This window comes from Haliotis rufescens, unplaced genomic scaffold, assembly GCF_023055435.1.
Source record: "Haliotis rufescens isolate VD_foot unplaced genomic scaffold, xgHalRufe1.0.p SCAF_1, whole genome shotgun sequence".
NCBI lineage: Eukaryota > Metazoa > Mollusca > Gastropoda > Lepetellida > Haliotidae > Haliotis > Haliotis rufescens.
Genome location: NW_025963779.1, coordinates 72,002,149 through 72,018,716, shown reverse-complemented (window position 1 = coordinate 72,018,716; position 16,568 = coordinate 72,002,149). Strand labels below are relative to the sequence as shown.

Here is a 16,568-nt window from a genome sequence, read left to right as displayed (position 1 = left end):
TATGATTGTGGGTTCGAATCCCAGTTCGCCCCGATTGTGTTTCTAGGTTTGTCTGCACCATACCCGTGCTCGTGGGTTTCACCGAAGTGGTAAACATCTGGGACCTGCATCACTTCAGGCTTTTCTCCCACATTTAGCCGACATGCCGCGATATAACTGGAATACTGTTAAAAGCGGCGTTAAACCCAACTCAGTCACTCACTATTTTCCCTTTGTGAAGGTCAGATTTGTGCCTGGACTAATGCAACCCAACATGGCCATGGATGGCAACCTTGACATCTGGAAGGACTATTATTCAGAAGTGTCCATATGGACTTGTTACCATGGTACCAAATAAAAAATCATTCACAAACAAATACTTTTCCGAATGTTTACTGTGAAAAAAGTATGTAAAAATCAAACATGATATACACAAACATGTAGATACACAAAGGGAAAACTGTTTCTAAAACCAGCGTATGAGGATTGCCACAAAAAGTCACCAGTTCCTAGACTGATGGTAAACACCAAGAGTAACGCTGGTTGAGGAGTGAGTGAGTGAGTATGGTTTTATGCCGCTTTTAGCAATATTCCAGCAATATCACGGCGGGCGACGCCAGAAATGGGCTTCACACATTGTACCCATGTCGGGAATCGAACCTGGGTCTTCGGCGTGACGAGCTGACGCTTTAACCACTAGGCTACCCGACCGCCCCACTGGTTGAGGAAGGAGTAGTACTGTATTAATGCTTCAGTAAGCCTCCCCTGACCATATTCTAGACCAATATAGTCTTTATAACCTCACCCTACATAGACCAAAAATTTACATGACCGTTGTATATGTTCTTGTGTTTTTTACAGATTTTTTATTACAGAAAACAGCGCAGATGGGGTATACATGTATTTTTGCCTAATAGCTATTACTGAAAATGTTTTGTTTCATAGACATTTGAACAAGTTTGTTCGCTACTACTTGACCTCTGAAAACAGATTAACCGCCAATTTTTGGACTTTATATGCACCCAACAACTGTGTAAATTTTAAGAGCCCAGGACACTTGTGACGGCAAATACTGTATCTCAATAATGACTGACTTATGAAAAGTATTTCCTCTATGGAGAGCCATCCTCTTTTCTAGTGTAAGGTTTTTAATGAGTGAGTGAGTATGGTTTTACTCCGCTTTTAGCAATATTCCAGCAATATCACGGCGGGGGACACCAGAATTGGGCTTCACACATTGTACCCATGTCGGGAATCGAACCCGGGTCTTCGGCATGACGAGTGAACGCTTTAACCACTAGGCTACCCGACCGCCCCTGTAAGGTTTTTTAACATGACGGATGAACAAGGATCACCCTGACCCAGCAGGGATCACAGGGTTTCACAAGGCAAGGCACAGAAATGGTATCTCAAATGTGTAATCTGGATAGAAAAACCTGTGAAGGTTGCAGGTAACAGACTGTAATGGCGACCAGTCTAAAAGTAAACTGGTTTATGAGCACAAACATAAAACTAGTAGCTGTATGCTGCTTTCATAACAGATAGTTGTAGTCTTAATGTTAAACCCCCTTCTAAGAAATAAGAAATTCACTGTCCATGAAACATAAATACCGGTAGTTTATCTTGGATGCACAAACCTATTTTGCTCATCATCTAACAGCTTCCGATGAAGGCTTATCACAGAAGGTATATAGGAAGAAATCCATTTTCTGTTACCATGTTTAACATGGAAATATTGTTCCTCCTTGAACCATCAGAAAATAGACTAAGTTTCTGTTTGATGAGACGCAGGGTTAGAATTGCTCCACAGCAACCTCTGCTGGTCGTAAGAGACGACCAAACAGATCAGATGGTCAGACTTGGGGATTGTGTGTCATCGTACCCAGGCTGTGGTAAATTATCGTCACAATATCGATCACTGGAATGTCTGGTCCAGATTCGATTGTATACAGGCCACCATGTGGGGTTAAACAACAAACAAAATCTTATACATGTACATGCAGCCTGCTGCTGTTGCTAGATGTCGATGATGACGAAGAGTTCATGTTGACCCTCCTTGTCGTGTATCTGCATGTTGGAGTATGTGATGGCCTTGACCTCTGTCCCCTGCAACAACAGGACAGACTCACAGTTTCCACACACATCATATCACCTTTAGCTGATTTCACTTCAACACTTCTTCTTCCTGCTGTTTGACATGCATGCCCCACACAGACACACTCTGACCAGTCCTGGCCTGTCCCCTAAATGACGAGTGCCAGACAGGGTTACAAAAAGTACCCCCTCTTAACATCTTTTGGTATGACATCCGGGAATTGAACTGTCTCTGGGCACATGCTCTATTTACTAGACCACAGAGGCAGTCTAATCAATAATGATACACTGAAGGATCAGTGCATTGTAATATATTGTGCCAAGTATAGTATCACATTGCCATGTATGAATGTATTGACAAGAGCACCGATGCATACCCCATGAAGATTCCGGGGTAGAATAGGTCTTCAGCAACCCATGCTTGCCCTAAAAGGTGACTATGCTTGTCGTAAAAGGCGACTAACGGGATCAGTGGTCAGGCTCGCTGACTTGGTTGATACATGTCATCGATCCCAATTGCGTGGGTCGATGCTCATGATATCAATCACTGGATTGTCTGGTCCAGATTTGATTATTTACAGACCGCCGTCATATAGCTGGAATATTGCTGAGTGCGGCGTTAAACAACAAACCAACCAACCAACCGATGCAAGTTTGTATGAGGGTGGGATCTGTGGCAGGTTAGAAGTTGTAGTATCAGTGAAAGTGAGGTGAGGTGAAATGGGGTTTAACGTCGCGTCAAAGATTATTGCATCTGTGTGTCTTTTGGTTTTTTAAACCAGTTGTTGTTTTAGCCCCGAACGCCAGACAAGGTAAAACAAATACCATCTTTTAACATCTTTTGGTATGACGAGGCCGGGGATCGAACCCCGGACCTTCCACTCTCAGGACGGACACTCGACCACGGAGGCGGTCAGCATCAATGAAGACACAGCTGACTGATGGCTTTCTACTTTATTCTTTCAGTGTAATGTTTTGGTACAGATGCAAGTTCCTTTATCAGTCTTCATCCACTTTGATAACAATCTCTGCTGCAGCGTTTAACAGCAGGAATATGTTAAGTGAGTGAGTGGCAATATCTCAACCACATGAACAAATATAAAAGCTGTCAACAATGGACAGTAAAAAATCACCACACATCAAAATTAAGATGTATTTTGGAAACTACAACTACTGCATTAGAAGGACCAACTACAACATGTACTTCATGCACATAGTCACATTATGACCTGTCACCATTGTAACACACCAAGGACCATCTTCCCGAGGCAAGAGAGTTAACTGACTATAAAGGTCCAGTTTCCACCCTTGCCGAACTAGGCTGGTATTACGGAGTTACATTTTGGCTGGACTAACAAGTCTATGCATAGTCTAGTCAAAATCGTGCAATGAAATCGAAATCTTGTTTGTAAACTGTCATGCAGATTCGATCGATCGTAGGATTTGCAAAGCACGTGCACCGCCAACTCGTCAACAGATATTTTCCCAATCTTTTCATGTTTTTAATCAAGATGCTGATGTGAGTTGATGCACTTCGCGATGTTAGACCCGTTTTATCACATTATAGATCTTGATTATCCATCAGATCGTATTGACTGGACACCGCCATTTTGTTTTAAACAAATGCAAGTGATATGAGAGGTGGAATCTGATTGGTCCATACGAGAGGCTTAGAAGGGACATGACTCGTAATAACACTGGTGGCGCTACGGTTGAGCCAAGGAATTCCAGCCTAGTTCGGAAACTGGACTTTTATAGTCAGTTAACTCGCTTGCCTTGGGAAGATGACCAAGGACATGATGTAGGAACTTACCTGGGGATGCTTAGATATATCGAATGATTCACCATAGCTGCAAAAAAATTAGAAACATGTATCTTGCTGTTGCAAAATGTGAAGCACAGTAGTAAAGATAAGGAATATATCATCTGAATGAATTTAGCATGTCAATCGTACTACATGTGACCATATCAATCGTACTACACGTGATCATAACAATCGTACTACACGTGACCATATCAATCGTACTACACGACAAAGGGAACACAGACAAATGTTCTGAGCAATTCTTGCTTCTGAATGTTATGCTTGGGATTACCCTATTCGACGTAATAAGCACCCAGGGCGCTCTCAAAATTAGAAAATAGGGGGCTCTTATTAGAATATTATTTTGGTGAAAAAGAAAACAGAGTTGAAAGATAAATTTCGTGGTTTATGCTGACAGCCTGAAATGTTTATGTACGACATATATATTTTTCCAGAATTTAATTACCCATGATTAAGGGTGCATATAACACAAGAGTGCATATTATACGCGAAAAAATAAGTCTTTTGTACGTTGATCAATCGGAAGGGGTGCTAATTGGGATTGTTCACTAGCCAATATCTTAGCAAATGTCGATGTGGGCGCTTATTAGAGCGGGGCGCTTATTACGTCGAATACGGTAGTACTGCTAACATGGTAGAAGAGACTCCTGCAGTGAATCACTACAAGTTCACCTACCCTTCAGCTTTGATCCTAAAGTTTTCTACATCAAACTCTGTAATTTTGACTACCTGAAAAATAAGACACAAAACAATAATTGAACATTCATGATAAAATAAATGTTATGATTGAACATGTTGAATGGTTATTTCTGTGGGGATTTCAGAGTAGCACATGTTCTCCGTACCCCAAGCATGGACAAGTTAGTAAGAGCTGGTGAAAGTGAGGATTGGGTGGTCACAGTGTGTGACCTGACTGATTGTGTTCTTATACACCAGTATTGTTGCTCATGCTATCTGTCACTGGTTTGCTTGATTTTTATAACTGTGAACCCATTCACTCATTCTGTTCAAGGTGTAACAGTTGCTGGACCTGATGCCTAACAGTACTTTACCTCAGATGGACATCGGTTTCATTTTGTTGATAGTCAGACTTTTAACCGATAGAAATGCTGAGCAAGGAGTGAGTGAGTATGGTTTTACGCCGCTTTTAGCAATATTCCAGCAATATCACGGTGGGGGACACCATAAATGGGCTTCACACATTGTACCCATTTCGGGAATCGAACCCAGGTCTTCAGTGTGATGAGAGAATGCTTTAACCACTAGGCTACCTGACCGCCCCGCTGAGCAAGGAATCACACATTTCATAATTTCATTATTAAAAAGCAAGTAGTAAGGATTGGTCCAACTTACAGTACCAATTACAATATCTTACAACAAAACAAAGCACAGTCAGCAAAATTTGTAATTGAAATTCTGGGCAGTGCATGTCTTTGCATCATACTTTCTGTATCATAGGGTAATGCTTTCAGGAGCTATAGTGACTTAGTCAAGCACCTTTCTTATCGCAACATTATATTGGCCAGATTGTATATACATGTATTCATCCAATCACGAATCATGACTTTTGCCATTGACTTATTACATTTCTTGAGTCCGAGTCACTGACCTATATATACAGCTTTTTGAGTCAAAATCACTGTACATGGAGCCTCCAACACAGACTATGTCATTGTATCGGCAGATTTGGGGACAATTTTGTATTGCAGAAGGCGACACTCGGGTTTCATGCATGTGATTTCCATTGTTTAATATATAACAATTGTATTTGTCGTTTTAAGCTGCACCCAACACTATTCCAGGTATATCACTTTGGGCCAGAGAAACCAGTGGTTGAAATCATGAGCATGTCCCATGCTGTCAGGGCACAATGACATGCACCAAGGCCACCAAGCCTGTGACCAAACTAGTGTGCGGGAATCTATTTTAACCCAAGTCCCACAGAAGTATTACAATTGTAACGACTAGTGAATTGAAAACATCTCACCCTCGGTATGATATACGGCTCAACAGAAAATAAGTACAGGAATTCGTCGAGAAAGTGGAATAAGAGTGACATCATATCTTCACCTGCAATAACCACACAAAATATACATTGCAGATTGAGAAACACTGTGACACACCATGGCACATACAATCCTGGAGTTGCAATGCATCAATCACAATGGAAACATTTGATACTGATATAGAAACACTGGCTACATAGTAGACACAACATACTTTGCATCAACATCTGAATTAAGAAACTAAGTCATAAACCACAGAATAGGGAAATCTATAGTTTTCAATGAGTTCAAAGATTAAATAATAAGATTCCACTCTGTTGAACATTTGTATGAACATTGTCTACGTTACTTCATATGGTCTATCATGGTTCTGTAGCTACGGCTGTATGCATTTTTACGTTACTTCATATGGTCTATCATGGTTCTGTAGCTACGGCTGTATGCATTTTTACGTTACTTCATATGGTCTATCATGGTTCTGTAGCTACGGCTGTATGCATTTTTACGTTACTTCATATGGTCTATCATGGTTCTGTAGCTACGGCTGTATGCATTTTTACGTTACTTCATATGGTCTATCATGGTTCTGTAGCTACGGCTGTATGCATTTTTACGTTACTTCATATGGTCTATCATGGTTCTGTAGCTACGGCTGTATGCATTTTTACATTACTTCATATGGTCTATCATGGTTCTGTAGCTACGGCTGTGTGCATTTTTACATTACTTCATATGGTCTATCATGGTTCTGTAGCTACGGCTGTATGCATTTTTACGTTACTTCATATGGTCTATCATGGTTCTGTAGCTACGGCTTTATGCATTTTTACATTACTTCATATGGTCTATCATGGTTCTGTAGCTACGGCTGTATGCATTTTTACGTTACTTCATATGGTCTATCATGGTTCTGTAGCTACGGCTGTATGCATTTTTACATTACTTCATATGGTCTATCATGGTTCTGTAGCTACGACTGTATGCATTTTTACATTACTTCATATGGTCTATCATGGTTCTGTAGCTACGGCTGTATGCATTTTTACATTACTTCATATGGTCTATCATGGTACTCGAGCTAAGGTTGTTTGTAGTTGTGGAATTGATTGATAATAGTCTTCTCAAAATGGGTTATCTCCCCTCACCTTCAGCCTCAATCTCGTGAACTGCCAGCATCTCTACAGTGTCATAATCTGTGGTCATGTAGTTGAACATTGCAGTGGCAATCTGGATAGGAGGTAAACAGAGTCAGGAAACACATTACACAGTTTTCTCATCACAAAAGTTGGTATGCTCAATGCTCATGGGGTTTGTTGGTGTTCTACTTGAATCTAGAGCCCTGAAAAATTTTAACATTAGGTTCATGACATGGGACCCTCTTGCACACCTAACTTCAAACACTGCATTGTCACAGTGAAAGTCACACTGTTGTCGTTAAAAATCTTCCAACAGAGTTTAGACTAATAATGGCCATCAAACAGTTTACCAGTTATCCTATGGTGGTACATCTTCCCGAGGCAAGGGAGTTAACTGACTGTAAAAGGCCAGTTTCTGACCTTGCCAAACTTTTGAAAACCAAATGTAGTATTTAGTAGGGAGTAAAATTATCTGCAAATCTGCCAGAGGATTTTGATGTTTTGGACCGCTCACTTTTTAAAATGCTGGATCTGCCCTTGCCAGCAAACCAAAATGGGAGGTTTTAAGTTGGGATTCAGAGGACAGATGCTGAAAACAACCTCCACGCAAATCAGGGGGGTTCACATTCGTGTGACAAAGAGGAGGAATTACCTGTTCAAATGCTTCTTGTAGATTATCGCCCCCTGTCGGTGTTAAGGATAGCACATACGGCAGTTAAACAAACATAGTATCCACTTCCAATCCAATACCTAAAATATGAGAAACTATAAACTGCACTAATAAATGACCATATTCATAGTATTAAGCACCAATTGCTCACCTTGACCAACTTCTAGAACAATCTATCAGTGATCTTTATAGACGCCCCCTACTAAGCCTAAAACTTTGCAACACTGTCCATATTTCTTTGTGTATATTACAGATTTTTTTACAGAAAACAGCAACATCTCTGATAACAAATTTAACTTACGTATGGTAAAAGAGCCCCCCTTGTCATTTTCGTAGCTCCTATGAAGCTTATTATGGCAAATACAATATATCTGGTCTGCATATTTTTCATAATACCCCAACTAAATATGTCAGTGCAAATGATCAAGTGTCCAGTTGTTTAGATATTTTTGTCTGTGTTTACACTCATATCTTATTCTAAAGAATCAGATGTTATTTTGTCCACCCAAAAAAAATTTAAAAGAGCTAAGTCAAAGAGTTCCCATCACAAACTGATTAGTTTTGGGAATTGTTACAGCCAAATCAGGCTCTGTGAGAAGGAAAATGTAAAACATTATTCCACATTTGTAAACAAAGTAAAAAGATAATAACAGGCCCTGCACATAATCATGCATGATAATGATGTTGTTTGTTTATTAGTTGTTTAACACCGCACTCAGCAATATTCCAGCTATATGAAGGTAATACAAATCATTTAACATTAAGGCAGGATTTTTCTCATTAATTGATATTTTGACAAAATAAATCTGTAAACTAACTAATCACTCAGCTATGTGTTTGCACTGCCTTACTCATTCTGCTTAATATGCATTATGAAGGATACATGTATGCAATCTGAAAATAAACAAAACATTGTCATTATCGTTAAATCTGTAAAATATATACAAATTCATCCAAATTAAGGAAATAACTTCTTAAATATGTTCCACAAAAAGTGTTTCAAAATAATCTACACAATCAGTATCATTATATTGTGTAGCACCATGAACAAATCATGAACCATGTTGTCATCCAAATTACCAGACAAATATTGAAGTTAGACCCTGCATTAATACTTGATTAAAATTTATTAACAGTGTCTATAGTCACTGTATGGAACTCACTGGACATCAGCCGTATGGTCCAAATCTGAAACAATCCAAAACTACTGTTAGAAAGTTTAACATGATTCACATAATGTCATTACAGGTACTAATACAGTTTACTAAAACAAAATATGCATACCGGTATACATGTATGTTATTAAACCAAAGTACAACATGATAAAGTACCACCAAAAAATCAATTTAGATTAAACACATTCTATGGCAAACTGCCAATCATCCTCTATATAGTCTGTGCTAGCATTTTGGTAAACCTACACTACCCCCTGGATCCATTCCTGTGGTTCTTGCAATCTGAAAATACCCGCCTTTGATTTTCATTAACATTCTACCTACCAATCAAACGTTGACACAAGGGAAAGGACCAAACTCGACCATAATGAATGGAACTGGCCAACCCAACACTGAGGCTGGTTTGTAACTTGCATTCTGATTGGTAGGTTAGATCTAGTCTAGCCAATCAAATTGGCAAATGGAGATTGCGAGAACTAAGTGAATGCTTTATTGTATATTGTATGTATACATGATAGTAAATGTATCAAATCACATTTATATTACCCTGCATGTAATCTATGATATGCATATGTAACTATATATGCAGGTTCGGTATGTTTGTGACATAGAATTAATTAAGTGTTGATGCAAAGTAAATGTAAGTTTATCTATTAACAGTTATAATATTTTGTATATGGTCCAAATCTTCTTGTTGTGTTGAGTGGGGTGAGGTTTGGGTCAGTCATTTCATCACAGAATACATCACAATCATTTTTACAAAAAATTATGAACGGCCCCTCATCAAACATAATATAATTCTTTAAAACTAAAATTTGTTGAGTGGTAGAAGTAAATAAACTTATAGCAAAGTTGTGGTCCATTAATACACGTTAAGATCACGAGAGTCAATACATATGGTTTGGTCAAATTTTCTGCAAGTGCCATAGGTTCTCATTTATATCATAATTTACCATGGGAAACATCATACAAAGACTTTGGGTATCTCACTGTCACGAGAATATTGAACAAGAGCGACTAAGAGACGATACGTAACATGATCGAAAAAGGGACAGCCTTGTCACATTGCACAACCTCGTGTAAGATTATAAACGATCATACGGCTAAACTGAGGTATCACTTTCCAGAAACAATACCAAAACTTCAGACAATTGATTGGTCGACAATACAGCATAAAACGAAGCTTACATTCATATTTAACTTCTGCAATTTCGGGGGCCTCTCCCTCTTGCAGTAGCCTTCCTACATTTTCGTCGTCCATCTTGAAACCGGAAACCGGAAACTGCATGTGCGTGGTGTATTCAAAAACTTGTCATTGAAGTATACTTTTTGTGTGATGTTTTCAACATACCCGTACATAATCACAAATATATAACTCATTTAACTGTCGATAGTCCGCCCGATAGTATTGTTGGATATAAAAAATTGTTTAACTCATCTCTATGTTTTGCTATTTATATTTTCGTATTGTGGTGATCCCGGAAGTTTTAGTTTTGTAAATAACTTTGTTCCCCGGCTACCAACGCTTGAAAATGGAGTGTATTTTGAACGACTCTTGTATCGACTTGGAGAATTATGATACATCGTCGATAATAAAGCTACAGGTATCTCACATAGTTCGTGAGAATAAGATCTATGTTAAACCTCATAAAGAGAGGTACAGGATGATGAGAGATAGTTGTGCAAAAATACAAAACATGTTGACACAAGTTAGGCCTACAACAAAAACAAGGTTGCTTTTCTTTGGTAATTGTAGGAAATATTGTAATTGCTGGTGTTGCAATGAAAGATATACAACATATTACATTTCAGTATATGTGCTTGTATTCCACTATTACTTTACCCTTACGGGCGCAGTTAACTTAATGTGAAAACAGCTTTGAAGTTTTAAGTACTCAATTTAAACTGAAACTGTATTTAAGAGGCCTAACATGGTGCTGTCAGATCACAATTATTCACAATGGCCTTTCGATGTGTTGCATGAGAGAAGAATGTCAGAAAACAACAACATGCTGTGATAACTGTGACCATGTAAATAAACCATATATATTACTACAAAAATCGTTCTTATCCTTATTAAAAATAGAGGTGCCGTTTTCGCCCGACACATAGTAGCCGTTTTCGCCAAATGCGGTGCCGTTTTCGCCAGAGAAATCGGTGACGTTTTGTTGGGGGGCCGTGTTAGCCTGCACCCGTTAGAATAGGTCCAAAACACATTTCCTTTTCCCGGGTGGTCAGTCTCTGAGTACTACTCTGAGTGGGGCTGGGACAGGTAAATCGGGTTCTCGGGTCGGGAGGGTACTGATTTGTACCAGGGTACCCACAGGACTACCTGGACCCATGGTTAATCATGTGATATGTTGTGTAATGACAAAAAGTATCTGGAACTCTATGGTTACACTATAAGTGACTAATGTTTGTATTCCTTCTGACTTCATATGTTTGCATAAAGATAGAACTTCAGTCAACTTCAGTTTATGCATGACCAAATCATTTTATATGTGTATGTCAATACATTTTGCCAGGGCTACGGTCAAACTATTCCCAGTCGGACATTTGGACCTATCTCTTGAGACCTACAGTGGGTACCCGGGTAGGGTCGGGTAATAGGGGATTGAGTACCCGGGTAGTAAATTTGGACTCTAACTTATAGTATCCAAATGACGTGGTACATTGCTCATAATATTAACCACTGGTTTGTCTGGCCAAGACTGGATAAGAATACCTTTTGTTCCCTCAACCTGTTTTCTTTTCATGATTTTACCTATCCACTCAACAGGTTTATATTAGAAAGCAAACAGTTCAGGGAACAAAAGTAACTCTTTCCAAGGAGATATATGAAAGAATTCTTTAAAGAACTATTCAGTATGATAATTTCCTGTTTACAACAATTGCCGTCTGCCCTTTGAAGATTGTTCTAGCCACGCATATTGTGATTCCAGGTTAGACACACTCTGATATTATTGATTGTTGGCATGCAGTTAACAATTCGTTTTCAAACTTCCCCAAATACCATGCATAAATATATAGTTGTAGTGTATTATTGCTAACTCCATCCTACATGATAAAACAGCATTCACTCCCTCTGATTTATTTCTTGACATCCACTTTCCCTTGTATGTAACCTAACATCTTTACATATTTTTGTTTCAGGCTCAATTTAGAGGTTATCTTGTCCGAAAACAAATGAAGAGTTTGAGAGACAGCTACCTTGGCCTTGTGAAGCATATTGAATCAAACAAGACCCCAACTGTCATATGGGAAAGAGACCGGCCTTCTCTTCCTAAATTTTTTAAGCATAAGAAATTGGTCAACTTTGACCACCCACATGATGCTTCATCCCCAGAATTCCACAGTAATCGAGTTATAATTAGAGATAGCCAGGGGGATATCACAGATAGAGTTTGTGATCTTGATACTAGAGTGAAGTCAGTTGAAATACCAACCAGTCATGAAGCTGATAAGCTTCCTCAACTACCTCATGGCACAGACATTTGTTTTTCACATAATGAAATGTACAACCTAAGTACAAATGGGACATGTTCAAACTTAAATAACCAAGACAATACATCACCAATGGCTTGTCTGTTAGTTGATCCACCAGTGCATGGATCAGCATCGGAACAACCAGTGAGATTGCACTCCCAGAGAACTGCACATGTGATGGATGGAGAGACTTCACATGTTGCCAGTGTTCCCCACCTCGGAGACCATGACGGTGAGAGTGACACCTCCTCACTCACTGAGGTCACATCAATCTGGGAAAGTCAACTGGACTCCAGAATGAAACCAGGTTAGACATGTTTCTCCTTGGAATTAATTTAACTGAAACCTAATTATTTATTCATAATTAAGAATGTCTTCTGTATAGTTTGACATGACATTTTAGGTGAAGTCATTATGTCTTCGTATCACATTTATCATGTTTATAATAGAGTCGACCCCCTGGCCTTAAATATCTGACAAATAGTTTGACTTATCCAGTGTTAGGCACATCCAGTGTTTGACACATTTGACTGATCTTATTACCGTCTGAGAAGTGAAACATTGGTTAAGACTAGTCCTTTTTTGGATTTCCCAGCCTTGTTTCTATCCGTTTCTACCCATTTCCTGTCTTGGATGTTTCATGCCATATCCTTGCTTAGGCCATTTATATAGTAGTTGATACAAGTTTTTGTGCTAAGTTGTGTTTTTAAAACTTTTGAGTTCCTCTTATCAGGCTATGTTTACACTTACCGTGTCTTTTATCTCTTGGGGACACTTCAACTTTCAATTCAAACCAATAAATTCCAATCTGTAAGTAGCAGTATTGTGACCAGGGATTTATCTGGACATGCTCAGAATCTAATAATCAGACCCACGTTTGCAGCAAATGTCAGTAAAAATTCCCAAATTGGAATAATAAATATCCCAATTCATGTAATCTTAAATAATGTTACAGCTTTTAAGAGGCTTTGTCGACTTGTATTACACTGCAGGAGCAATATAGAGGAAGAGGCTTAATGCTAAGTTTTACATTAATGCAGTGAATCAAATGTTAGAATACAATGGCAAAATAACTCTAAATCAAACAAATAAGAAATTTAAGGAAAATCCAGTTTTGAACAAATATCACTTTATTTCCCAACTTGCCTGTCCATGGAATGCATGAATACCCTTGGACCCCACTTTTGAAGACTGGGCCACCCCAAAATTATTCTTCAGGTACGCATGTATATCATGGTATATGTCCAGGTAAAACCATGGGTAATTATTATGTGTTAATGCTAGATGGATATACCTTAGAAACTTGAGTTAGAACATGTAGAAGGCAGACAAAGGGAATTCCTCCCAGGACTACCATTCTAGGACCCAAACTACAATAGTGAAATCAGTGAAACAGATCGACCCATGGACGTATGGTACTGGTGTATGATTATGTGCTGTTGTACACTTTCAACGTTTCAGAAAGGGAAGAAATTAAAGACATCAACTCCGCATCCATACTGGAGGTCAGGAAGAACATCGCCATGGAACTGCTCTGGGTGCAGCAAGCCATCAACTCTAGGAAAAATGTGAGATGAATAAAGATAATTCTGGGTTTCAGGCTCAGATGTATCAGAGAGCAATGATCATGATGATATATGTTGTTACTGTTCTGTCTTGATCATCATTGCATCTTTTATCTTGAAATTGCCACTACTCATGATATTGCATATTACATAGCTGTACTGAAATTGACATAGGTTGATTATACTTACATCATTGTAATTTTGAAATGAACATACTGCGACTTAAGTTGATGTCATTCATGATAGTAATTAGTTGAGAGGTAAATATGCATTATCAATGATGACAAGAATTAGGATAAACAATTGTTATCTTCTATGTTTTTTTATTTCAGTACCTGCGGTTGAAATCACAAATGGAATAACTTACTATAAGCTACAAGGACAAAAGATAGATCATGAAATATGTAAAATAGAAACCTCAATAAACATATATTACAAACATGAATCTTGTATGTGATGTTTTACACTCTTGGACACTGTACCTTCTTTTGACAAGATATCTATAGTCTCTCTTATGTAAGGTGTTGTCATAATGGAACACACAAGAAAGCTCTGCATTACGCTATGCAGTGTTTCATTCTACCCAGACTGTGGATCGTTGTTCATGCGGTCATCTACCATTTGTCTGGTCCATACTTGATGTCATGATGCTGTTTAGATGCCACCATTCACCCAACAACTCCGAGAATCTGATTGAACATGGCATGAATTCTGAATGAATGTCCTCATGATGACCAAATCTTTTGCATTTTTTTAGAGTATGGTAAAAACAGTATCATCCTTAAACAAGTATCCTAGCCAAAGGATTATCTCTTCCTTCATCATTAGTGTCATCATTAATGGTACAATAAAGCAATTCTACCTGAGAGATGATAATTTACCTCGAGTTTTCTTAAAATCATAAAAAGCAAGTAACATTTGATCATAGTTTCATGCACATAGCTTAGAGAGTTCAGATATAATTAAAGATATGTTTGATTAATCATGATGCTGTAGAAGATGGGTAATCCTTCTGGTTAAAGAGTTTTCTTATCTCCGGGAAGACCATGTTCAGTTCTCCAAGTGAGTAAATGTGTGAAGCCATTCTTGGTGCCACCTTTCATGATATTGTCAGAAACTCCAAACATCACCATTACATAACATTATACTCACTCAGCCAGGTGTCTACATGATGACATTTATGACTCAGGAGAAATCCCCCGTAATGATTCAGTGTTAGAAAGACCCCAGCAGCCGATGCTGGTCATAATTAAGATGCGACAATGGATTGGGTGGTCAGGCTCAGTGACTTGGTTGATTGTTTCAAAGCTGATTGTGTTTCATAGTACCCTGTCGCATGGATCATGGCTCACAATATCAATCACTGGATTGTCTGGTCCAGACTAGACTATTTACAGGCTCTTGTCATACAGCTGGCATTTTGCAGAGTGCGGTGATGAGCAACAAATGCACAGAAGAAATCAACAAACCGAATCAGAATAATGTGTCTTTTTGGAGCAGTTCAATGTAGCGTCACACATCAAAGTGACCATACCACTTGTATATCACTTGCTCTCGGTATGGATTCGATGACTGGACATGGCGGATAAATACGCAAATGGAAATAGTTTTTTACATTTTAGGATATATTGTTTGATAGGCATTACTTAGAAATTGACGGATGACAAGGTAGACACGTCTTGCTTGACAACAGTATAAGGATCTATACCGAAATGTCGATTTTACTGTATTCAAGAAGTTGTTATCCATAAAATTGTGTCTACCTTGTTTTAGGATATTTTCTGAATAAAAATTAAACATTTCATGACATATGTTTATCTTAATATGCAGACTCGTCCAAAATGAAACAGATGAAAAACACATGAAAGGACTGTGTGAGATATGATGATGTGACAGAGGTACTCGGCTGGCCACAAGGAACTCTGGGTAGGAGAGTGATTGGCTTTATACGACTGAGGCATATTTGGATTGTAAGCTAGTGTTGATAATCACTTGCTTCTAATCTTATCAACCTGGCAATCTGTATTTTTGAATTTATTACCAGGCAGCAGAAAGTTTGTAGACTGTGTCTCACAACATTCACTCAATCACTTTTCAGGGATAGAGTACTTTTATCCTCTCTGAAGACATATGGGTCATTTTCAGAATTTGTCAGATTGTCAAGACACATTTGACACACAAAAAAACAAGCTTGAAAATATTCAGTTTTATTGTGAAGGAAACCAGAAACATTGTTTAATTGTTGTAAAAATACTCAAGTGTCAGCTTATTCTTAAACAGTAATCAGTTTAATTAGTCATAACCAATTATCAATGATTAAATATGTCAACATGGCCATGGTAATGCAATTATGACGGGAAACAAAAATTTCACGTGAAGGATAACTTTCTTAACTTTAAACCAACTAAACATACAGAAAACAAGGACTTGATACATTTCAAAAACAATATTCATCTGAAAACTAATATTTTAAGTGTTTTATTTTTGCAATTTATTCTCATATAGATCTATCCCTTTTTCTTTTTTTATCGGAAATGTTTTTTTTGTTAAGTTATTTCAGTAATTTTATTAACTGTTATTCATAAGAGTTTTGATAAAAATTGATATGCATTCAGGTATTACACAGATCTCT

At 38.2% G+C, this 16,568-nt stretch overlaps 2 protein-coding genes across 3 annotated transcripts; one reads left to right on the top strand and one right to left on the bottom strand.

The window, feature by feature from the left end:
* Window positions 1-356: 356 nt before the first annotated feature.
* LOC124139715 (protein archease-like) lies at window positions 357-10,194 on the bottom strand. The gene is made up of 9 exons (XM_046507001.2): window positions 10,074-10,194; window positions 8,874-8,898; window positions 8,594-8,604; window positions 7,693-7,724; window positions 7,050-7,131; window positions 5,886-5,968; window positions 4,575-4,627; window positions 3,887-3,923; window positions 357-2,085 (listed from the first exon to the last, which is right to left on the bottom strand). Exons 1-9 carry the CDS (start codon window positions 10,171-10,173, stop codon window positions 1,996-1,998), a joined length of 513 nt encoding a protein of 170 aa, XP_046362957.1. The 5' UTR covers window positions 10,174-10,194; the 3' UTR covers window positions 357-1,995.
* Window positions 10,195-10,391: 197 nt separating this feature from the next.
* On the top strand, window positions 10,392-14,377 carry LOC124139713. Of its 2 annotated transcripts, none has more exons than XM_046507000.2 (4): window positions 10,392-10,489; window positions 12,039-12,678; window positions 13,833-13,939; window positions 14,269-14,377. In XM_046507000.2, exons 1-4 carry the CDS (start codon window positions 10,418-10,420, stop codon window positions 14,296-14,298), a joined length of 849 nt encoding a protein of 282 aa, XP_046362956.2. In that variant the 5' UTR covers window positions 10,392-10,417; the 3' UTR covers window positions 14,299-14,377. The 2 variants fall into 2 exon arrangements, with proteins under 2 accessions (XP_046362956.2, XP_048256482.1); XM_048400525.1 differs by having other exon boundaries at window positions 10,394-10,542.
* The last annotated feature ends 2,191 nt before the right edge of the window (window positions 14,378-16,568 follow it).